At 36.0% G+C, this 26609-nt stretch overlaps 1 protein-coding gene across 1 annotated transcript in view; it reads left to right on the forward strand.

The window, feature by feature from the left end:
• DOCK2 (dedicator of cytokinesis 2) overlaps positions 1-26609 on the forward strand; it is a 322065-nt gene that overhangs the window by 272184 nt on the left and 23272 nt on the right. Inside the window, exons 34-42 of the mRNA XM_081319663.1 lie at positions 4630-4715; positions 7337-7493; positions 9152-9192; positions 10609-10699; positions 12728-12847; positions 15775-15864; positions 17968-18072; positions 19040-19181; positions 24128-24209. Coding sequence (XP_081175789.1) covers positions 4630-4715; positions 7337-7493; positions 9152-9192; positions 10609-10699; positions 12728-12847; positions 15775-15864; positions 17968-18072; positions 19040-19181; positions 24128-24209 — 914 coding nt within the window. The remainder of the gene's footprint in view (positions 1-4629; positions 4716-7336; positions 7494-9151; positions 9193-10608; positions 10700-12727; positions 12848-15774; positions 15865-17967; positions 18073-19039; positions 19182-24127; positions 24210-26609) is intronic.

Consider the following 26609-nt stretch of genomic DNA (forward strand, 5'->3'; position numbering starts at 1 on the left):
ATTTTTAGAAAATAAAGTAACATTATAATTGAATAGGTGAGATGTGTAATAAAATTAATAGAGTTTTAGTTTAATATGGTGAAAAATAGATAACTTTTAGAAAATAGATTATATGCAAATAGACAAGATATGTATGTAGAATTTTAGATTTTGTTATAAAAAGGGGGAAATGTAGAAGTTGACATAAGGGAAACTCTGGTCGCCTAAAGCTTGGAAATTATAATATACCAAATGTTAACTTGCATATTGAGGGGAAATTAAAGCCTGGAAAAAAGCAATAACAGGACATTGATTGTATATAAGGATTGAATGCAAACACAATTAAGATATGTAAAAGCTAGAAACTATATAAGCTAAATCTAACAAAGATGGTTTTACTTAGTTGATAACAATAAGAACTATATTAGCTCAATATGACATAGGGAAAAAGTGAGGAAATAGTTGGTGTTGTAACTTGAGATTTGTGCTAAAGATTGATGCATGTTATGGAATTATTGACTACCGAGCCACCACGTTGCTTTTTAAATGTTTAATTGTAAAATTAGAAAACCAATTATATATATTAAATTAAAAAGGTGAATCCCAGGCATGTTGAAATTGAAGCAAGAAATCTAAACACTGGGACAAGGTAAAAAACTAAAGCAGTTTTTAATAAAATCGAGCTTTCGTTGGCCAAATTACCAACGTTGTCAGGATAAAATCGTTGGAGTGGTGGAACTACATTTATATCATTGGCGTTCTCCAGAACGGCATGGACAATGTGAACGCAGACAATGCAAACACTTACAGGGCACATCGCCAAACCAGGATCAGGATTGCCTAACTACCGAACGACCCCACACCACAGAATGTGAGAAAGAGGAAGAGCAACCATTAAGATCCCTTGGTATGAGAACATGTGCAATGACAAGAGCAATGGCTATGACTGATAGAATGGATAGCGATCCCCCTCAGACAGCAAACACTCAGAGACAATCGCAGCTTACAAAAACGAGTATGCAGCAGCTCGAGAAAATATGGCCAACAGAAACAAACAGACCGGTGATGCGTTCCATGAGTGGAGCGCAAAAACACCAATGATATAAATGTAGTTCCACCACTCCAATGATTTTATCCTGACAACGTTGGCAGTTTGGCCAATGATATATAATGATATGTAAATCTGGCACTCTTTATATATATAATGGCTGTAAATCTGGCATTCTTTCCCGGGTGGGCTTGTTCTTCTAAATTTCTATGTTGCTGTTTTTACACATTTTTAATTCTAATTCATTCCACTTGAGTATTCACTTTCCTTTCCTGTATTCAATTCACCCAGTGTGGTATAAACATATTTCTGCTTGCATATAGAATTTTTTCTTTCTTAGTCTTCTCCTAGATATTTATCTAGTTTCCCAAATCTTCCAAAGCAAATTTAGAGAAGAATAAAACTTTGTTCCATCAAACACATCTGATGGTGGACAGACATTATCAGAAATAATTCTGGGGCGGGGGATCTTCAAGTCAGTGTACCAAAATGTACTTGGCTCCTTACATTATTTTTAAAGTTTTGAGCAAAACTGTGCTTATAGAAGCTCTGATGCAGAGGACAGACCTTTGCTGTCACATATGTAGCTGCCAGTTGCTTTCCAAGTAGAGCCCAGGTTTATCAGCTGAATATTATAAGACACACAGAGTTGTGATGTCTTGTCACTCTCTGAACTTTCAAGCTTCACTGAAATGTGATTTGGGCAAAAATTGCTGGAAGCAAAATAGCTTCCTATGCACCATACTTGGATTCATTGGTGCATCCAATGGCATTGACAGAAAGGGCAAACATAAAAAAACACCCCAATTCATTTAATATTTCATCAAATTGGTTCATATGGTGTAACTGTATAACAAATGTCGCTAGTCGCTGGGTCAATGACCTCTAAACACATAAAGTCACTAGCTTTTAAAAATCAACAATTAAAGCTAATGACTCAAGTGAGCTTTGCTTAAAAAGAATTATACAATACTATGATCATTACCATTTAGTGCTTCAGAAGTTTAAAGCAAAACCCTTTTTATCCAGGTGTCATTTGGATTTACTGTATCTATTTTTCCCCAGTTCTTGATGTTAGAGTAGTTTTTGAGATACCTATGTTCCCTTCTCCACAGGGAATGCATATATATTTTTTTCATTCTTATAACATGGATTTTAAATTCGGAAACTAACTTCATAATAGTAGAAGGAGGAGGTTAATTTGCAAAGCAAGCTAGCATTTTCACTTAAATGTTTCTTAAGCTTCATGCTTACCTAACATTTGTTATCAAAGTGTAAGCTGAATGCATTAGAATCTATCATGCTATACTGAACAGATTTTTTTTCTTCTGACTTGTTTGAATTCTCTTTTACACGATGTTGTTAGGGTGTCTCATTTCAGAAATACTAGTAGTATGTCAAAGTTAGTATAAAGCTGGGCAAATTGACCTTTTAAAGATCTCAATATAATAATATCTAAAGAAGGAAATTATTTTATAAGTCACACTATCTTGTGTTCTCATTTTAAAATGGCTATTTTTATCACCTTGTTTAGTAAGTAGGTATTAATATTGGAATCACTCTCATACTATTTTCTTCTCAGTACAGAATAGTTATTGCAGTTTTCTTGGCAGCAATTCTTTAAGTGGTTTGCCATTGCCTTCATCCTAGGGCTGAGAAAAAGTGACTGGCCCAAAGTCACCCAGCTGGCTTTGTGTCTAAAGCAGCATAGAATATATGGTGTCCAGGAATGTCACATGATGCCTTAAAAACTACAGCCAACTTACTGTCATAAATTCATGGTGTTCAGACTTTCTCAAGTATCTGGTCAATCATCAGCTTAGATTTGAGAAGAGATCTAATAATTCTTTAGATTCAAAGTTAGCTTTCTAATGTGAACCTATAATGAACAGCTATTTTGAGACTTTTAAACAATCATATACACGGAATATTTATGATACAACAGCCAGTGTATTGGTGCCCATAGAGTGTGTGGACAATAGCCAGAATATCTCACTTCTTTTTTTCTTTTCCAGTGCTCCAAACCCCTAAAATTATCGTGATAAACATCAATAGCAAAATATTTAGCAATGACTCCTTAATTTTTTTATATTCCAGAAAACAGTATGTACCACCAATGTGGCTTACCCCTGATAAAATATCATTTTTTGTGTGTATGTAAGCTCTCCAAACTGCCAAAATTGTGACAATAAAAATCAATAGCAAAATATTTAGCAATGAGACCTTAATTTTTCATATTCCAGAAACCAGTATGTACTATCAGTGTCTTGTCCCTGATATAATATCATTTTTGTTGTGTAAATGTACGTGCATAGTTTACTTTGTATTTGTTTTCTGTAATGTTAGAATGTGAGAAGGTTTCTATTCCATAAAATAATAAATTGTAGAACTGTAGAATGGGAAGTGATCACAAATATCAACTAATCCGATCCTTTGTAGAGCAGAGGATAATGATTAATGAGAAGTGGCTGAAAGTTTACTGCATATTTAAATAAAACCTTGAAAAACACAACTTATATCCATTATGTCTAGTTTTAATTTCTGTGGTCATGGGGAAATAATTCTTTGCCATCTTCCCTGTATCTTCCCTTTATGACAGCTTTCCTGTCTCCCTTAAGTATTACTAACTATCTAAAACCTGTGTTCTGAAATTCCTTGGGCATGACCACATAGGGCAAATTCCCAATTTCCTGTATTGCCTTTCTTACCATTCTCTTATCTGGAAATGTGATGTCCAGGATCACGCACAATTCATCTAAGGTAGGCTAAGTAGATAGCTATAGTCACTTGACACCCTTTTACCTTAAACTTATGTTTCTTCTGAAGCAGCCCAAAATTGTCAGCTCTTGCCGAGAGCTGAAGATGCTTCTTGGATGAGAAGCAAAATGTCTTCAAAGAAAGAAAGAAAGTCCAGTTGACTCATGAAAAGAGCATTTTTGGGATGTCAGCTCTAGTAGCAGATTTCTCACCTAACTGACTTGCGTCCAGCTTGTTGGCAGTTTTCATTCCCAAGTCTTTGGATGTAGTGCTTCTAAGCTACGAACCCTCCAGTTTTCCAAACTATCCAAATTAGATTCTGAGTGCAAATTCAGTCATTCTCAGTATCAGCCAAAGTTGTCAACTTTGTGTCACCAATCCCATAATCCAGTTTATTCATATATATATATATTCATTTTGAAATTCACTTCCTGAACACATAAAAACAGATAAAAGAAATGTCAGTCTAAATAGATATCCAAAATCTGTTTTTTAATCATCTTAGAATATTTTTATTCTGTTCCCAATTCAAATGCATGCAATGTATTTTAATACCTTATTGTACCTGAGATGTTATGAGCTTATTCTAAGATCTAATTGTTTATGCAGACATAAATTTCAGTATGTTGTTATGAAATCATATATTCCTTTTAATGTCATTACAACCCTAGTGCTAATTTGAGAAATATTCCTCTTTAAAAAACACACACACGCTTACTTGACTTTTATGTGCTACACTTGGGAGATGTACATTTGAGTATCATAAAAGCTATCAATTTTATAGGAATGAGTTCCAAAAAGAACTTGTGCTCTGCTTAATGATTTTGCTTTCCTCTTCTAAACAGTTTGAAAATGAAATAATTTTAAAATTGGATCATGAGGTAGAAGGAGGCCGTGGAGATGAACAATATCTGCATTTGTTTGAGACAATGTAAGTACAACAATGGAATATGTCCTTCAAATGTTTTATATTTTAAATTGGACATTTGTTTAAAATTTGTTTCAACTACTAAGATAAAGATAGATGGATGGATGGATGGATGGATGGATGGATGGATGGATGGACGGATGGACGGATGGACGGATGGACGGATGAACGGACCGACAGACAGACAGACAGACAGACAGACAGACAGACAGACAGACAGACAGACAGACAGATAATGGATGGAGCTATATACATTTTCAATCTTCAACTACTGTAATATTTCTATAGCCTACCAGGATTTATTAATCACATCTTATATATACTTTATATCCATAAAATGACCTAAATTTCCTTTAGAAATAATGACATAATAATTCTCCTCTAGCACTGTGTCATTTATCCATAATCAAACAGTAGCAAGGATAACATTTGCCTGTGCTTTGCACACATAGAAACATTAAAAGAGAGCAGATAATGAAAAAAAGTGTACACCTGTAAAATTACAAACATATGCAAATCTAATGTTCTTCCAGATATCAACTTTCCAGAAGGAAAGTGACAGAAAGTTCATCACAGAAATAAAAACCCTGTCTCTATGGGTGGATTGCATCTCACTTTCTGGTTTAGTGTAATAAATCCTGTGCTTGCTACTGACTGTATCCAAAAGGCTGTCAGCTACTACCACCAAGACTAATCCAACTTTTGCCCTGAACAAAAATGAGAATGTGACACAAGCTTTCCTTGAAGAAACCAAAGATATATTTCCTCCTGTTTCCCTTTGTATACCAATGGAAAGCCCACCCACAAAACACATTGACATTAATGCCTGTATTTCCTAACAACTGGTGGTCAGAGATATGTCACTTCCAATTCTGGAGATAATATATGGCTATCATTAATTGTAGTCATGGATACTCATCCTCCATGAAAATTATTTCTTTCTCTTTGAAAGCCACTCAAATATATAGTCTTTATTGTGCAGTCTCACAGCTGCAAATTCCTTTATTTTAATTGTGTGCTATGTAAAGATTACCTTACCTTTTTTTCTGAATCTCTCATAATTCAGACTGATCAATGGATAAGATTCTATTAAACAAACAATTGTGAATGACTTTTGTTTTTAGAATACACTGAATTTAGGTGAAACCAAAATAGTAAAAGCTTCACCAGAGCCAGCAATTCCATCTGTCCAGCATTTGGGATTATATTAGAAAAGTACTAGTAATCTGTTCTTCTTTCCAAGAAATAATATTTTGGAGGGCAAAATTTTGATCTCAGAGGTACATTTTGGCAGGGGAAAAAATCTTTTATTTTCTAACCATGATTAGTTGAGTGGGTATTTCCATACCAGCAATTCCAACTCCTAAAACCTGAATGCAGACTTAAGTTATCTCTGTATGTTACTTTTTAATTCATAATGCTAACAAGTATTACAAAATATTTTCAATTTTATGCACATACTACACACCCCTTGGCAAACCAAAAAGGTTTTATCCAAATTTATCAACCAGGAGAATTTTATCAACCAGGAGAATTAAAAACTGGAACAGTTTTATCATGTATCTTCCATCACTGATCTCCTCGGGAGAATTAAAATATTTTCTAAAACAGATGTTTTTGAAGGGAAAAGGTATTTTGTATAAATGGTTGGCTTTTTATGTAACATTAAATATAACCCAAATGAATTAAATCCAAGAGTATTAAAGTCACAAAACAACTGTTAGTTATCACTTTGAAATGTACTAATGTTCATTTTTTCCCCCTAAACAATGGAACTGCTCTTTCAAAACTACCCTGACTATTAAAACCTACAATGTTTAAATAAAATGAGGAATTAATACGGAATTAAACACAAGCCTCCACAGCGGGAGAGTTCTTTTGAGAGGCAAAATTTTTAGACAAGACATTAAATGGATCTGCAGAAAAATATTGCTTTGGAATGTATAAAACGATGATCATCTGCACTTTCAAAATTACAGAGGGGCCTAGAAAATGCCACTGAAAACATTGCAGTATTTCACCTTGACACTCCTCAGTGCTGTTCAATTGAATTGTTACGTGAGATGGCAGAATCTAATGAAATTCAACACATTATAGATTCTCATCTATATTTTTATATCTGATAACTAACAGCCAGAGTGAATAATTGGGGGAAGCACTCCTGTTTTTTCCCCAAACATCCCAGACGTAGAGTGCTTTTTGAAGAGAGAACATTTTGTAACATAGATGAAAAGTGTTAGGATCATGCAGCAGTATGGATTCAAATGAGAAGAGATAATTCAGAAAACCTATTGTACCTGTTACAACATCTGACAGATCTTGGTCTTACACAACTGCAGATCTAGGCAACAGCATGTGTGATTGAAAGAGATGCCAACAGGTACAAAATAAATACATCAACATATATTCTGATTCCCCTCTTTATTCCTTGGATCAGATCACTGCATTGCCTTAAATAGTACCTTGTTGGTGTTTAAACAGATATTCAAAACAACAAATATTCGAAGCAACCAAAAATTATGAAGTATGCATTCACTATTCTGCCTTGCTTTTTCCTTCATTCGATCACAAATTTGTAGTAACATTTTAGGCAAATGTTCATTGTTTTTTTTTTACATTCTCAGACTCACTGAGTGCTCTTCAAGATTTCCTAAGATTACCACGTCAGTTGAAATGTTTGTAAGCCTAATAAAAGGTCTTTTGGAAAAACTACTGGATTATCGTGCTGTAATGAATGATGAAAGCAAGGACAATCGTATGAGTTGCACTGTGAATTTATTGGTATGTAGTACCTTAAAGATTTGCATAAAGTTCTAAAGTTTTTAATTTGGAGCTGTTTACAAAGTCTATAAGCCCATACTGCAGGGGTGTTCAACCTTGGCAACTTTAAGTCTTTAATTCCCAGAATTCCCCAGCCAGCCAATAGTTTCCAAGGTTGACCACCCCTGCCTTGGACAATAGTAGCAACTATTATATGACATTATTATAGATAATTTTATGGCAGGAAAGTGGAAACTGCAACCCACCAGGTTTTCACTTATTTGGGAGGGAAACTCCAACAATGTAATCCAAATTTTATAATTTAAACTAGAAACAGAGATGTAACATTTGACATCACGCTATGGGTGTTTGGATGTATTCTCTTGTGTCACCTTTATTTTCTGCATTGCTGTTTTTAATGCTGTTTTCTGCCTGACATTGCAGGGAGAATTTCAAGAGGACAGGCATATAAATTGAATTAATTAAGTAATGAAATGTACTTGGCACTTTTTGAATGTTCAAATTGATCTCCCTAATTTTATTAATTTTGAAACAGTTTTATAAGATAGGTGAAAATGATTGTCCTTATATTGTGGTTGAAAAGGAAGGCAGGATACGTAAATGACTACATGAATGAGCAAAGTATTTCACTGAGTAATGTACTTCACAACTCACTGTTTACATACTTAGACCATCCTACATCTCCTGGGCCACAATAATCCTTATTTAATGCACATTCTTAAGAGAAATTGAGCTCCCTCCAAGTCATTCTTTCATTCTCCGATAACCAAGATGTTCTCCACCATCTTTTCTGTTGCCAGGTAGAAAATGTAATACAGGCAGTCCGCAACTTACAACAGTTCATTTAGTGATCATTCGAAGATACAAAGTGACTTATGACTGTTTTTCATACTTATGACTATCGCAATATCCTCATGGTCACATGATCAAAATTCAGATGCTTGGCAACTAACTCATATTTATAATGGTTGCCATGTCCCGAGGTCATGTGATTCTCTTTTGTGACCTTCCGGCAAGCAAAGTTAATGGGGAAGCCAGAGTTACTAACTTAACCACTGCAGTGATTCACTTTACAACTGCGGCAAGAAAGGTCGTAAAAATGGGGCAAAGCTCACTTAGCAAATGTGTCACTTAACAACATAAATTTTGGGCTTAGTTGTGCTCCTACGTCAAGGACTACCTGTATATGGTTTTAAGTGGAGAAGGGAATAAAAGTTCCATACAAAAATGTGTCCATTTCAAATACAGCCTGTTCAGCATATTCTTGCTATAGCAAGAAAAAGATTAAAGTTTTCTCTTTTTTTCACAAACAAAAACATTTTATTAAACTTGCTGTGATGAAAATCATTTTTTTTTTGCATTCATGCAAAACAGAGTATTTTTTAAAATCCTCATGACTGCTGTCAGTAATTTGCTGCTCTACCATGTGACTTTGATGATCATGAATTCTATCCACACTGGTTTCAGTGGGCAGTAATGTATAAATAATGCATATTTATGTTAACATTAATTGAATGCTTTGAGATTTTAAAAATGAAACAAAGCAAAATTATTCCCTGAATAAGAAATTATGCATATTTGAAGAATGTTGTAAAAAGAATCATCCCAATCATGTTTGAACACAGGACTAATCAAATTTTATTCATTTTTCCTCTCAGAATTTCTACAAGGAAATTAATCGTGAAGAAATGTATATAAGGTATAGTACTTGCTCTGTTGGTTACACTTATCACTGAAAAGATCAGTGTTGTTTTCTTTGCATAATCTTCAGGATTATACATGGATTTATAGTAAATTATTATCCCAGAAATTTTGTTTGATGTTCTACAAAGGCTCATCACATATTTTTGTCAAAGTTGCTCATATACTTTAGTTTTGGGGGGAAAAGGTATGTAATTTAAATAAGGAGGATCATAATTTAAGATTGGCAGATAAAGGACATATTGACTATGATGAATTGAATAAAATCTATTATAAATTTTGCAACAATTGTAGTCTTTGTTTTGGAATCAGATGAGAAATCAAATCTCTCTTTGTAAAAACAATATTTTTTAACTTGTTCAGTTGAATGAGATTCTATGTCAGGAGTTGTTTTTCTGGTGGATATAAACCTATTCAGATAGAGAGATAGGAAATGAGAAATAAAAGCCTTTACAGCAAAAAGCCTTTAAGTGAGCTGTATAAAATCACAGACTGAGATCAGCATCTTTGATTTATGTAACAAGTACAAATTTGACTTTCCAATTTTCAATTTATATTCAACATCTTTTAAACAAGTATGTTAAAAGAGGCAGGTATGTTAAGCTGGATTGTAGTTAGAGTGAGACATCTTCAGAATGTCTTGCTGATCCAAATGAACTGTAGTTTTATTTTTTATTTTTATTTACTTTTGCAATAATAATAAAAAATAAAAATCTTATGAATAAAAGCTGTATTCTAAATTTGTATTTCTTTAAGGTATTAGCCTCTTAATACATATGTTTTTGTATCTATGACATCTGTCTGTCTCAGTTATATACACATTCACATTTTCAGTTACATAATATATAATACTGTATTGTATTATTTACTATACTATTGTATTATTTACTAAACTATTTTCGTATCTTATCTTTTAATTGGGCAGCTATCAGGATATGGACAGTGCTGTGTGTGTGTGTGTGTGTGTGTGCACGCCCGCACATGTGTGTGTTTGTGTGCGTACCTTTTTTTTTCAGCTGGGAAAAATAAAACTTCAGCCCTTATATATGCAGAAGTCTTTTTCTCATTAGACAGCCTATAAAGTGCTACGATTTGAAAACACCAGAATGTAAATCCTCTCTTATGAGGCAGGAGAATACATTTTAACTTGACAATATAATCATGTTTTCAAACTTAACTTCAAAATCATAGAAACTGGAAGTATAATGACCGAATCAACCAAATGTGGAACATGGTTAATTCATGTGATTGATACTTCAATGCCTTATTACAGAGTCATATTTAAATTTTGGTAGTAGTTCTCATCATTCTAGTAGGGTAGAGTAGTAGTAGTAATAGATCCATATTTTATGAATTTAAAATAATGCTGATATTAAAGATCTCTCTCTCTTTTTTTTGCTGCATCTATTAATAGGTATCTGTATAAACTTCGGGATCTTCACTTAGATTCTGAGAACTACACTGAAGCTGCATATACCCTTCTGCTGCATGCTTCACTTCTGAAAGTAAGTCGCTTATTTGCAATTGAGGTCAAGTCAAGAGTTGGAGGCAATTGTCCTTACACCAAACTGTGTTGCAGGAAATAATAAGTGACTGTATAGTTATGTATGTATTGGTGGAATAGGGTGAACCTAGATTTGGACTAGTCTCCTACATGCAAATAGCAAACTCCCTTTCACAACCTGTATCTATGCTATTATAAAGAGAAAAGTAGGAGGAAATCCAAATAAATCACCCACGTGAATCCCTAATCCAATCAAAACAGCATTTTGACATTTGGAGCAATAAAGTTCTTCGGGTGTTCCTAGGAGGAGAGAAATGAGAAGCAGGAGAAGAGGAATGCAAAGGAGAAACCTCAAAACAAACCTAGCTGACTAGTTGGATACTGAACAGGAGCAATCATTCTTCAGTGATAGATTACACATATTTTCTAAGTAATAGATTCATAGATCTCCAATCCAGTCCAGAGATAGAATTTAATAAATCATGCCAGTATTTTAATTATAATTTTGATGTGTATTGAATATTATATGGCCATAATTTTTTAAAATCTTTGGGACGGTTAAGTAGTGATGAGCTTTCAGACAGAATGGCAAGGTCTAGATTTCTATTGTCTGATGTTTCTGGCATCTTCAGAGGATGAGTGAGCTGCTTTGTAGAGTACCACTCAGTATCTTTAGAAATTGTGGTGAGTTTATGAAAGAGTATGAAGTTCATTTTCCTCAAAACTTAGTTTAATCTGCCCTCTGAGAACCTGCTGCTTCATTAACTCTTCAAATTAACATTCACATTTCTGTGCATATAAAGACTACTGACATTTCCAAACTTTTACCTGCAAACGTGGCATCGGTGCATTTGTTAAAGCATTAAATGCTTTTAAGAGGAAAGGAAGGGAAAATCAGTTGTTCTACGCTGTTACAGATATATTGGTTTTCTGTATGTGTGTATTTTAAAGCCTCTTAGTTTCCTTGGTATTACCAAGTGACCTGGACTCAGGATTTCAATTTCAATTCCATGTTGTTCTGGGGAAGTTACAGAGCTGAAAGAAGTTGGAGAGATGCCAGGATTTAAACTCAGCAGGCACTTTTCCCAGGAATAAAGTCTTCTTTCTGGGAGTAGAAGGCAGAGAGATCTTTCTTAGCAAATAAAGCAACAAAATGGATCAAGAAAAGTAAAGTGGTGAGCTGGAAGTGGGGTTGAGACACTTTTATAAAACAGAGAGTGTATAAGATTTGCACATTAAGTCAATCTTCTTTATGGTACAAAATGGATTTTTGAGCACAGCATTAAGGAAAGGAACAAGACACCTTTGTGAGAATTGGATAGCCAGCATAACTGAGTTTTGAACACAACTATTCTTTCCTTCTGTTTGCCATTCCATATTCTGTCCTAGGTTTTCCATTACAAATTTAATTTAGCTTGCGTGATTTGAAATTAAGGTCCAAAAGTTTCTATACTGAGATGGAGATTAAAATTACAATCTTCAGGCAAAAAGCAGGACAATCTCTAATTTGACATCTATGACATATAGAAAGCTGTAACTGTTCACTTGATTCATTACCAAACTTTTTGAAGTCACATTTGATAGCACCAATGGAAATAACTTTTAGTCCCATGTATTTCAGGAGTCAAGGTATTAAAAAAAAACCTCTTACATTTTGTAGCATTTGGGAAGAATATGACAAAATGAAAATCAGACTGCTGCATATCGATGCAATGTGTGTGATATTTTGGTGGGTTTTATTTGTAAGTTTGGACAAAGAGTGATATGTCAAGAAATGATTGCATGTATGTATATTTAAAGAGGGGAGTCTTAATGAGACAACTGTTTATTCAGGTTCAAAAATAGAATTGCTATGTTTGGATCTAATTAAGGATAAGTAAATGCCAGAAAGAAAAGTCTAAAAAGCCATCTTGCATATTTATACAGTATTGTCACTGATTTGTACTACATGCATATTGTACCCAATTATGGCACCAATCTTTGATAACCTTAAAAAAAAGCTAAAAACTTGCAAATTGTTTCTTCACAGTGGTCTGATGAACACTGTACTCCTCAAGTCATGCAAACAGAATTTCAAAGTTCACGAACACACCGTCATCTGAAAGAGCACCTATATGAGATGATAATAGAATATTTTGACAAAGGAAAGGTAATTTTATCTTCCTAATTCCTGCTGAGTAGCTTTGTGCAATCTCATTTCATCATCCAAAGCAGTAATGCCTAATATTGAGAAAAATATGTGTTCAGTAAATTGCCGGGTGGTTGTGATCCTCATTATACCGCAGCATAGAATTTATGGAAGAATGTTATTGTGTGCTGTCTGTGACATTATTAAAATATTGCTATGAATCAGGTAATGCAGAAATTATATGGTGTAATGTGTTTTGGTCTTGTTTATTTTACTTTGTAAGAAGAAAGGCAGGTAGGCACTAGCACTTAGTAGCAACTTCTGTTTGGTTCCACTGTTGTCATATCCATTTAACTGTAGAAGCATTGCAAAAGGACTTGTGACCTCCTGTTTAGACTACTGCAACACTCTCTACATGGGGCTGCCCTTGAGGACCACTCAGAGGCTTCAACTGGTGCAGAATGCGGCCGCGCGAGTTGTGATGGGGGTTTCCCGATACTCCCATGTAACACCTCTACTCCGCGAGCTGCATTGGCTTCCGGTTGCCCTTTGGGTGAGATTCAAGGTGCTGGTGATGACCTATAAAGCCCTAAATGGCTTGGGTCCGGGTTATCTGAGGGAACACCTGCTGCCGGCATCAAGCTCCCTTTGTCCTGTGCACTCCCACAGGGAGGGCCTTCTCAGGATACTGCCAGTTAAGGAATGCCGGCGGGTTATTCCCAGGGGAAGAGCTTTCTCTCTGGGCACGCCGGCCCTATGGAACCAACTCCCCATGGAACTTAGGACTGCCCCCGACCTTCGCTCATTTCGCCGGGACCTGAAAACTTGGCTCTTCGAGCTGTCTGCCCAGGCTGAGGGGTTTTAATTTTTATTGGGTTTTAGTTTAAATTTTGGGGACTTGATTTATTTAATTTTTAATCTGATTTTAATTTTTGTATGTCTGTTTTTAACCCTCCCTGTAAACCGCCCTGAGTCCTACGGGAATAGGACGGTATATAAATTTAATAAAATAAAATTAATAAAATAAATTTGGTCGTGAGAGGTTGCCTCTAGAATATTTATAATATATTTGTGACACGAAGCCAAATTATAATTTGAATGATTAGCCTGCAATGAACAGGAGCACAAACTTTGTAGATATTACATGAGAAAAAAAGCATCATACCTGACTTAGAACAGGGTAGGGGGGCCTCTGTCCGCTTATTACTTGAATGGATAACATCTAGTCAATGTGGTGGGATTCAGCCAGTTTGTACCAGTTTGGCAGAACTGGTAGCTATTTTTTTTGTTGCCCAGGCCCAGAAAAAACTTCCGGAAGCCGCATCCACACAGAGGACCAGTTGTTCACATATCTGAATCCCACCACTGAGTAAATCCCATATCTGGGAGCTAGACTGGCAGCTGGAAAAAAACAAAACCACTCCAGAAGGCAACATCAAACCATTTCCTCTATTGCCAAAAAACACACCCTGACATGTCTGTGAGATTACCAAAGTTGAGCTGAACTTGAAAAAGATTTTAGATTAACAACCTTGTACAGGTAGTCCTTGACTTACAATAAAATTCATTTAGTGACCATTCAAAGTTACTACAGCATTGAAAAAAGTGGGTTATGATGGTATTTCAAACTAACAACTGTTGCAGCATCCCTAAGGTCAGTGATCAAAATGCAGACCCTTGGCAGCTGACTCATATTTATGACGGTTGCAGTGTCCCAGGTTCATGTAATCACCTTTTTCAACCTTCTGACAAGCAAAATCAGTAGGAAAGCCCCAATTTACTTAACAACCATGTCACTAACTTAACAATTCCAGTGATTTACTTAACAACTAGGGCAAGAAAGGCTGTAAATGGGGCAAAATCCACATGTTTTCCTTTGCAAACGAAATTGGGGGCTCAGTTGTGGTTCTAAGCCGAGGACTACCTGTAAATTAGTAGAGAGCTGGTTCATTGAACTTAATGGAGAATGCAAGTATCTGAGACAGTTACATTTCAATATATTAGTATAAAATATGAAATGTATGGGTAAATTTATTACATATTAAAATTAACTGCAAGAGGTTGATCTGTCCCGTAAACTATATAAAGGTAAAGGTTCCCCCGCACATGCGTGCTAGTCATTTCCAACTCTAGGGGCCAGTGCTCATCTCCGTTTCATAGCCGAAGAGCCAGCGCTTGTCCGAGGACGTCTCCGTGGTCATGTGGCCGGAATGACTAGATGCCAAAGGCGCACGGAACGCTGTTACCTTCCCACCGTAGTGGTCCCTATTTTTCTACTTGCATTTTTACGTGCTTTCGAACTGCTAGGTTGGCAGAAGCTGGGACAAGTAACAGGCGCTCACTCTGTTACACGTCACTCGGGATTCGACCTGCCAAACTGCCGACCTTCTGATCGATAAGCTCAGTGTCCTAATCCACTGAGCCACCGCGTCCCTGCAAAACTGTGTAAATATCACAAAGTAGGGCTGTGCAAAATATGCAGAAGAAGCTCTTCACAACACACACTGGTATAAGCAAAGCACCCCTGACAGAGTTTAAGTGACAGCGCAGGTCTTGTAAAAAGCACCATTGTTGTCATGCTTTAAGGAGAAGTGCTTTCTTCTTAGCAATATGTTTTACATAGTCTTTTCTCAATGTTTGACTGGGCATATCTTCTCAAAGAGGTGTGAATGAAATAAATTGGGGTTCTTCAATGTTCTTTCAGGAACCTAATAGTGTTGCAAAAATAAATCACAAGGCCTTAAATGTATTTCTTCAGTGTAGCTATTTCTGGTTACACAAATATTATTCTTCTGGAGTTCTAATGTAATATTTCAAAGCATATTGCATAATGAATAAATATTGCTCTGAGAGAGACAGGGGCAGACATTTAACCTGATAAATAAAGACTTCAATAAACTTATCTAAAGCTATGCAATTATATATCTAAATTTCCTGTTACGTTGCAGATGTGGGAAGAAGCAATAGGCTTGTGCAAAGAACTAGCAGAACAATATGAAATGGAAATTTTTGATTATGAACTTCTAAGCCAAAACTTGGTAAGAATGGAATTCTACAAAAATATTACGGATTGTTAAGTTGTCTGTAGTTTCTAATTTATTTCTGAAACCTTTCTGTAATTCAGGTCTAGGTTTTCTTATAAGTGGATATAATCTGGTCAAGAACAAGTTTTTGTTAAGGCTAAGGAACCTGTGAGTTCTATTGTTGTTTTTGACATAAAATCAGCTAGATAACTTTGGGCCAGTCACTGTTTCTCAGAAGGAGACAATGGCAAATTACTTCTGAAATTTAGCCAAGAAAACTGCAGGGACCATTCCAATCAATCACAAGTAGTCAGATGCTGGCTCAAAGCACTTATCTATATATCCAGTTTATCATTATTTCAGACAAATGAGTAAAAAAAAATTAAAATATTGAAGGTAAGTAAATCCAAATCAATAAAATAGATATTTTTGCCTTCTTTGCCTTGGCAAAAAAAATGATGTTCTGTAAGTTATGGGTTTGTATATTACGGCTGTGAGCTAAGAACTCAACATACAGTTGAGAAACTTAATGTCTCCAGAAGCTCTGCTTTCCCACACTGTAAAGGACTGTAGGGGAAATAAATTGAAACTACATTCAGGCAAGAAATGTCAGGAGATAGTCTGGAATGGGCTTTTACTCCCCTTTAAGGAGCAAACTTGCAGTCTGGGATCTTCTGTTGTAGATAGCCTCATAGCAGCAGTGGAATCACTTATAATCAGTGCTAGTTGATAAGTGAGGTGCATACCTACTTGCTGTTTGAGACGTATGCTCCAGTAATTTAAAAGCTAGATTACTGCAATCGTTCATGGACTAACCTAGAAGACAGTCCAGAAATTGCAGCTGGCCCAGCTGTAATTGCTTTCCAACCCAATTCAAAGATACTCACAATGATGTATGAAACCTTAGAAACCATAGGCCCAAGATACTTACAGCCTTACTACTCTCATCTCATATTATTAATTCATCAATAGGATTACAGCTTTGGAGGTGAGAAGCTCAAAGTATATTTATTTTCCAAGCTCATTTATATTATTGTTTTTATAGATCGTTTTTACAGAATTCTGTTAAGTTGCTCAGAACTACTAAGGGAGTTGATTTTCTAAATACAATAAAAATGTCCAAAATTAGAACCATTGAATTGAGGTGGGAACTGTTTCATAATGAGTTGAAGTTAGTGCTATGTTTTTCAAAAGAACAAGGAATGCTAATTCTATAAACTCCTTTATCATTTTGAAACATAAATGTAAATAAAAACAATTTTACCTCATGAAATAAAAATCAGTGCATTTCATTTTAAATTAAAGTTCCCATTCATTTTATAGACTTTTAAAATAGACTTTAGACTTCCACATTGTACTGACTTTTAAATTCACTGCCATTTGCAAAATACAACATTGCCTCTATGTCCTTGATGGCCACTTTAGACAATTATTTCCTATGTTTAGCTTTATATCAAGCTATAGAACTTAGCATTGCAATTTGAAATTGGCCAAAGGATCATCGCTTTGTATAAGATTCACACCATAAACTTTATCAAGTAGGCCTTGCAATTGTCTACACAATAATTATAATTCCACTTCAGTTATTTTAGCCTGACTGAGATATCTCATCCTCTCATTTGCGACGCTAGCCCAATGACACTAAATTGTTGCAAATTATATAATTTAAGATTTAATTGACATTTGAGGTGACACAGAATTATTTGTAAAACTGAGGTTTTGCTGTAGTAATTAATTTACAAATACTAATGAAAATGAGAAAAATCAGAATTACACATTTTAAATTATGGAAAAGTAATGAATTAAGGCGAATGTAGGTGTCCCAAGATAATCTTGGAGGATCCAATCTAGGTTGGTCACCAGGACCAAAGGTTCACTCTTCCTAGCTTTTGGACTCATGCTAGAGCCCATCCTCAGGGAACTTCTCTTTCACATACATTTTGGACAGAGAGAGAGAATGGGGATGGGTTCTAGAACAAGTCTGAAAGCCCAGAAGATTAAACTTCTGCTCCTAGGGACTGACCCAGATTGGATCCTATGGAAAGATAACCCTAGTGTCTGAGGAACTGATTGTAATATAATCCCAGAAAGACCTGTTACATTTCTTTTTCCTTTCAGATTCAGCAAGCCAAATTCTATGAAAACATCATGAAAATTCTGAGACCTAAACCAGATTATTTTGCGGTTGGATATTATGGCCAAGGTTTCCCCACATTCCTAAAGGTAAATCATCTACTCTGGATACTTTGTCTTTAACAAATTTCAAATTTGTAGTAGTCTTATAGAATGCCAATATTCTACTCGTGGAAATGGAGTTATTCACAAATGGGGGCATTTGTCTTCATGAGGTTCTGCCAGGAAAAGAATTTCTGTCTTGCAGCTACCTAAAATGCCATTTGTAACAATATGGAATGTCACGTTTTCAGAAAGGAATTTTATTTATTGTGGGTTTTTTTCTTTTGCTTTCAAGGTTAGAAGAAGGTTTATAGTGAGGGTAATGCAGTGATAAGGGAGCGTTTAGGATTCTTACAAGACAGTCATAATTAAAGGATGGTTTATAGCTGAAGAGAATTTAATGAACAATAAAACCAACAATACGAATAGCCAAGACAATGAAGCAGGAAATCTAATGAATTTTATATCTGGTGTATATTCATTTCTAATTGACAGCTCACAGGTGAAATTTCATTTGAAAGGCTCTCACATTTAGGTACCTTGACTATTCTCAGAAGTATTCTTATTGTTGGTAATTTTTACAGTCTGGCAAAAATAATCTTATAATTTTCTTTTCTTCGTCTCCAATATGCTTTGAAAGGAACAATAATAAGAAAAGAATCAGTTTCCCTATAGAACTATATTAGATGCCTTCTAGCAATCAGCCAGGGTCAAGAAAATGTATTGAGGGACTAGTGGCAATTATATCACATCTTGGTCTTCTTGTTATTTTAGAAAAACAGCTTCCTCTCTTTTACTCCTCAGGAGGGACGTAACAGACAATTTAGTTGGGTATTATGGTCTTGATGTATTGAATTTCATATTTAATCCATCTTTCCAGCTTTTAAGAAGAACAGGATAAAAAAACGTTATGATGTTATGTTGTGTTATGTTTAACAATGATTTATTTTTCCTAGCAAGTTCACAACCAGGTTTGTAATCACATAGAGTGTTTATCCTTTTTTAAAAAAAACAGAATAAAATGTTCATCTATCGAGGCAAAGAATATGAGCGGAGGGAAGACTTTCAAGCACAACTGATGAGCCAGTTTCCAAATGCTGAAAAAATGAATACTACTGCACCCCCTGAAGAGAAACTGAAGAATGCTGCTGTTCAATGTATCCTTAGAAGCAGGGGATTTTATTAAATAAACAAAAGCAATTTGAAGTAAAAACCCTTATTCAAAGTTTATGGGAAATATGAAAAATTCCTCTGATTTAAGCCACTTCACATGTTTCCCTTTTAAGTTATATATTGTTTTGCAAAATGAGCAGAACAAATGTATGATTCTGTTTCACAAGTTTGTCAAGAAAACAAGGCTTTGCGATGCTCTCAGTAATCATAAATTAACCTCTGTGAAATATAGGACCTTCTGCTTTCTTTGTAGGGCCTTCTAAGTATGTTTTCTTCTGGAATATACCAGTGGAAAGGCTATATTAACATTCTTACTTTTTTTTAGTCCTCGACTTACAAATACAATTGAGCCCCAAATTTCTGTTTTTAAATGAGATGTTTGTTAAGTGAGTTTTGTCCCATTTTTACAACCTTTCTTGTCACAGTTGTTAAGTGAATCTGGCTTCCCCGTTGAATTTGGTTGACAGAAGATCACAAAAAAGTGATCATATGACCGTAGCATACTGTATTGCAGCAGTCATACTGTAAATACGAACCAGTTGCCAAGCATCTGAATTTTGATCTCGTATCCCTGGGGAACGCCACAACGGTCGTGTGAAAAATGGTGGTCATAAGTCACTTTTCCCAATGCCATTGTAACTTTGAACGGTCAGTAAATGAACTGCTGTAAGCCGAGGACTTCTTGTAGAGTTCACTATTTCAAATGGCCACCAGAGCATACTTCATACCTGTTTGGTTTTTTTATCAGTTCCTTGCCTGTTAAAATATTTGAGTCAGCCAACACTATAAAAATAATGCTTTCCTAACATCCTAAAGAAAGTGGTGGATATCTGCATCCTGTGTCACGATAGAGAAACTTAAATAGTGAAATACCTATTCAATCAAACTTCCCAAGAAATCAAAACTTCAAAGAAGTGCATTATTCTTAGAAATGAAAAAGGCCTCTAGTTACATTCTAAAATCATCAAGGCCATCTTACTAAACAACTTTAAATCATTAAATAGCCAACTCCTCAGACTCTGGTTTGATCATACTGGCAGCTTTTATCCCAGAATTCACGGATAAACCTCTCTGTATCAAATATCTTTCTGGTCTATTTTTAAACACTGCTATGTATGGGTGATATTGAAGTTTTTCCCCCCTTTATGTTGGAATGTTCAAGTTCACCTAAATATAATCTTGAATGTTCAGCAGATACAGAAAAAATTGCCACCAAAGTATGATTTATACTGCTCAGGTGTTGGTTTTTTTTATAATTAGAAACACTACTTGTTGGATTTGATTTTGTTTAAAACAATAGAAATCAATAAAAAAATATTCTTCTGCATCTCTGGAAAGAGCAACCTATCATTTTAGTGTGGACATTAAAACATATAGTATGACATTTGAGGCAGTAAATTCCCTTTCTCTTTTTTACACGCAGATACAAAATACTGTCTAAATGCAAATGTTAACAAACACGCTCTGTGTCTGAATGTGCATTCTGCTTCAGAAGGAGGCAAATCCACATCAGCAACACATCATCAAATTATTCATCATCACGTATTTTGGCTGACCAGACAAGCTCAATTCAAGTAGTCCTCAACTTACAATCATTCATTTAGTGGCCATTCAAAGTTACGACAGCACTGGAAAAAGTGACTTGTGACCGTTTTTCACACTTATGACTACTGCAGCAACCCCATGGTCATGTGATCAACATTGAGATGCTTGGCAACAGGTTCAAATTTATGACGGCTGCAGTATCCCCGGGTCATGTGATCACCTTGTGCAACCTTCTGTCCAGGAAATGGGGGAAGGCAGATTCCTTTAACAACCATGTTACTAAATTAACAACTGAAGAGATTTACTTAACAACTATGGCAAGAGAGATCGTAAAATGAGGCAAAAAACTCACTTAACAACTTCTCATTCAGCAGCAGAAATTTTCTTAGGGTTTCCATTACTTAATTTAGGTATCACATTTCTCAGTTTCTCCCTTGGTGAATCATGGGAAGAGAGAGTTGGCTAGTTAGATAGAGACTGGCAGTGTAAAAGTCTGCTGCAGATACTAATTGGCATTCGATCGATTCTGAGTCTCTGAGCTAAATGCTTGTCAGTTCTCCTATTGAAATTCAATAATAGGCAGAAGGCATTTATTCCTAATTTCCCTACAGTAATTATACATGATTATAGATCAGGTAGCAATGCTGGAGAAAGGTCATATGCTTTCTAAGAGATCTGAAAATGGTATGATAGAGATGTTTCTGCTCTTGTATATCCTCACTGCTGTAAAACACGGTTTATTCTGCTTTAGCTTCTAGTCTTCAGTACAGAATAAATAATAGTCCAATGTTAGTTACTGTATGTATTATTGTTAGGAATGTTCATCATCACTTGCCTCTATATAAAATCCCTGCACATGCATGCTAGTCGTTTCCAACTCTAGGGGGCGGTGCTCATCTCTGTTTCAAAGCTGAAAAGCCAGTGCTTGTCCGAGGACATCTCTGTGGTCATGTGGCTGGCATGACTAGACGCCAAAGGTGCACGGAACTCTGTTACCTTCCCACCGTAGTGGTCCCTATTTTTCTACTTGCATTTTTACGTGCTTTCGAACTGCTAGGTTGGCAGAAGCTGGGACGAGTAACAGGCGCTCACTCTGTTACGCGGCACTCGGGATTCGACCCACCAAACTGCCGACCATCTGATCGACAAGCTCAGTGTCCTAACCCACTGAGCCACTGCGTCCCTTATTATATCTATATCTATATATCTATATATCTGTATGTATCTATATCTCTATCTATGTGTAGATCTAGAGTCTCGGGTTTCTTCCCGTGTTCCTTTCATCTTCAGAAAGTTGTGGCGACGTTTCGACGAAATCCCATCCGTCATCATCAGGCCGGAGTGTTCCTCCTGCTGCTTCCAGGAGCAATGTGTGGTCTGGCTGTTCCTTTCCTTCCAACTGCCGGTGGGGCTGTGTTCTGACTGGGAGGAGGCGTGGCTGCTTTCTGATCTCTATCTATCTATCTATCTATCTATCTATCTATCTATCTATCTATCTATCTATCTATCTATTTATCTATCTACATATATATATTGTGGACCTGATGGGGAATTGAATTAAAGTCTTCTTCATTTAGACCCAACTAAGCGGCTATTGAGACTGGCTCAATAAGACAAGCACAACCATCACAGGCAGTGATTCCTCTCTTATGTACTTTTGATCCTCTGAAAAGCTGCTTTTCATCTCCCACTTTATAAAGGAAAGCTTCTGAAGGAATGATAAAAGGTTATTGCTTCAAAACATAAACAGTACAGCTATAGACAAATCCTTTACACTGAAAACACTGCCCGCTTCTAAGGTTATATTCAACACTTCAGGGTGAACAAGACAACTGCAAATTCCTTTTCTCTATCACAACATAAACAATTCTTCCTAATAATGTATTCCTATTCATGTCCATCTCACAGAAATATAGTATACAAACTCCAACGTGTCAGTTGAAATCTTTGCACCATATAATTTTAGTGTGCATCTCTGTAAATCTGCAATAATGCATTTGAAAAATAAAATGCCTTAAAGCAGCAGCATAAGTTAAATCAGTATTCTATGTGAATACTGTGCCTCGGGGAAAACCAACTTTAAGCTCTTGTGATCTCATAATGAGAGGTGAGCTTCCAGCTTTACTGTAATATATTTGAAATCACACAAATCTCCTTTCTTTTTGGCTATTCTGCAGCTTTGGAGGGTATATGGATGGGCCAAATTCCTATTAGCAGGAACTCTTACAGTATTTTTTCCTAGTTCTTGGAGGATTCACATCTATATCATCTTGCTAAGATGCTGTTATTTCAGAGTTCCTTAAAAATGTAACAAAGGAATAGTGCTTGGTTAGTTCTGCAGCTTCCTCTTTATAACTCTTAAGGGTTTTTTTTTAGACATTACTAGATACCAGAAAGGGACACGGTGGCTCAGTGGGTTAGGATGCTGACCTTGTTGATCAGAAGGTCGGCAGTTTGGTGGGTCGAATCTCGAGTGCCGCGTAACAGAGTGAGCGCCTGTTACTCGTCCCAGCTTCTGCCAACCTAGCAGTTCGAAAGCACATAAAAATGCCAGTAGAAAAATAGGGACCACTACAGTGGGAAGGTAACAGCGTTCCGTGCGCCTTTGGCATCTAGTCATGCCAGCCACATGACCACGGAAACATCCTCGGAGAAGCGCTGGCTCTTCGGCTTTGAAACAGAGATGAGCACTGGCCCCTAGAGTTGGAAACGACTAGCACGCATGTGCGGGGGAACCTTTACCTTTACCTTTAAATACCATGCTCAAAGCATGAAACAAGATCCGAATGGAATGGCATTAGTCAAAAGCAGTGTTTTGCACTTTCCAGTTGATCAGCTAGATATATTATTGATTGGCCTGTTGTAAGTTCTCTATATGTCAGTGATTGATGGCAGTGAATTGTGTGTCAGCTTCAAACTACTCTTAAGGAATTGGACTGGACACAGTAATAATACCTTGGTTTGTAAACAGTCCAACCAAAGAACCACAAATACTACTCCTGCCGACACTGACAGGACAAGCCACTAGAATATAAAATGAGAGCAAAACGCACTCCCTACTAGCACTGATGATGTTACCTAATTTAGGTAATGAAAGGTCTGCAAGATAACAACCAAGCTCGGAGAGCACCAAGAACCCCTCTTTTCAAACCTGAGCTGAGGAAAACACAAATATTTTCCTCTATCAATAATGTTCAATTTATTTGGAACATAGATTTAATCAACCAATTTGTTGTACACTTACTTTTTAAAGTGAATCATGAATTTCATTAATTATGTGATAATTTTATAAAAGACTCTTGAACAATTGTGATGACTTTTTTCATTTCCAGATTACTGATTGTGTCCAATAATGGTATAATGTCCTTAGCTCTTGTGGTTTTAGATATACAATGCTTTACTGTGCAGCCAGTTTTGGAGGAACATCCTCAATTCAAAAATAAGCCAGTGCCTGATCAAGTAATCAAGTAAGCCCTTATTATCTTATTGACCATGTAAAAATTCCTATAACACAAGTTATCAAAAGTCCTAGGTAGCTTCCATAAAAGTTGGAAAGTTTAATTTGTCTTATGGCATTCAAATCAAGACAATTCTCCCTTGGAATAACATATCATCCAAGACCAGGTTGATCTGACCCTGCTGGCCTTTCTCAAGATGCTGAAGACATGGATGTGCTCCAGAGCACAAAGGTCAGGAGGTTAGATGACCTGTGAGATGTTATTGTTACTATTGAGTGCTTATTGGATGTCTTCTCCAATGCTATTGTAGATTTTTATACATTTGTTGATACTTTCTATATTGTTTTTAACGTGCTGGATTACCAGTGTTGAATTTATGAGATGGGTGTGGCCATATCAAGTAAGTTAATAAATAAACTCAAATTTGGGTTAGAATGATCACATAGGAGAAATCATTCTCCAGACTTGTAAAAACAAGAACTATTGCCCTAGCAGCTAGCAATTCTACAAGGGAAGAAGCCACATAAACCGAATGAAACTTTGGCAAGGTTTCTTCTTTATAAAATTTCACAATCCCCAGATTAAAAAAAGATATCTACTGGGTACAATCACTGACAGTCTGTTTGCCAGGCACATATTAAATTAGCAGGGAAATAATAGAACAGGCTGACAGACTTAATGAGTTAAAATATAACTTTGATGATGTTCTCAAGAATGGATTATCAAACCCAGAGGTTCCATTATGGGAACAAATGAGAGGCCCTAGAGTCTATCCATCCTGAGGGGAAAAAATTGTTTGTTGGTAGATGTTAGTCAATATTACATCGATCTGTTTTATTGCAATGAGAATACTCCCTTTCTCTTGTACTGCTACAAGGACATAGAGAGTTTTAACTTTCATTATTTTCTTAATCAAAGTTTAATAGATTTTATTTTACTAGTGGACAAACCGAAAGCATCCTCTGCCTGTTAACATTTCCAAATGAAATGGTCTCTGAAAGACAAGATAACTACGGTATGTGTAATGAATAAAGGAGAAAGCAAGAGAAATAAGAAGGGATGATGCCCTTTGTTATTACTGAAGTCTCTGCACCATGGCTTTGTCATGTAGTTCAGATGTTTTATTTGGGGGGCTTAATTCTTCAAAGATAAGAAAGGAAAGATAGAGCCATTTTGATCTAGTGGTGAAGGCACCATGCTAGAAACCAGGAGACTGTGAGTTTTAGTTTTGCCTTAGCCATGAAAGCCAGTTGGATGACTTTGGGCTACTCACTGTCTCTCAGCCCAACTCACTTCACAGGGTTGTTTTTCAGGGGAGAAGGAAGAAGAAAGGAGTACTAAGTAAGTTTGCTGCCTTGCGTTATTAATAAAAATAATAAAGATGGGATTTTTTTAAAAAAACTTTTTTTAAAAAGGTAAAGATTTACTCAAGATGAGCTTGATTCCTTGTCCATGCACTTTTCTTTGACAAATAGCAATAGAACTTACATTTATATACCCCTCCATAGTGCTTTATAGCACTCTCTGAGCAGCTTACAGTGTCAGCATATTGCCCCCAACCATCTGGGTCCTCATTTTACCAACCTCAGAATGATGAAAAGCTGAGCCAACCTTGAGCCAGTCAGGATCGAACTCCTAGCTATGGGCAGAATCAGTCTGCAGTACTGCATTCTAACCACTGTGCCACCACAGCTCCTAACTAAATGTGTTTTGCTATTGTATCTTTTTAGGGTTTTATTTTATTTTATTTCCCAAAATAGCTCAGATTTGCTGGCTTTCCTGGTGTTCCCCCATTTAAATGGTAACCATGCCTAACCCCTACTTGGCTCTTTCAAGATCAGCCATGGTTGATATATCCTGTCACCTGTTGTGATTTGTAGGAAATTGCAGTTTTAAAACATTGTTCTTAACAGCAACATGATTACAGTCAGCTCTGATTTATCAACTTGTGAAGAATGGCTAAATTTTACTTCAACTGGAACTTTTAGATACTGGAGAATCAATAAGTGACATCTTTAGTTCTTCCAACTTTTCTTTTTAATATTCTTCCTTTGTAAGGAACTTTTAAAATTGGCAGCATAAAGCATTTTTCCACCTGCATCTGCACGCTAATGAAAAAGCTCTTCTACCATGAGACGCACAAATTACCAGCCTAATAGAAGGCACCTTGAAAGCACACACTGTTCATGTCTTTGTAACTGTCCTTCCATATGTCATGTTGTCACTACTTAAATTTATTTATTTCCCCCCATCATTAAGGAAAACACTGTTGGTGTACCACCAATCTAACTAATGTTGCCAAATGTAGCTGATTGAAGAGAATGATAATTCAAATGTAATACAATAGCTGTCATGTGTTTGATCAGACCTTTTCAATTTAAGTTTCCACAGTCATTTGTGTGAAAACGG

The sequence above is a fragment of the Vipera berus genome, assembly GCF_964194415.1.
Source record: "Vipera berus genome assembly, chromosome: 2".
NCBI classification, from domain to species: domain Eukaryota; kingdom Metazoa; phylum Chordata; class Lepidosauria; order Squamata; family Viperidae; genus Vipera; species Vipera berus.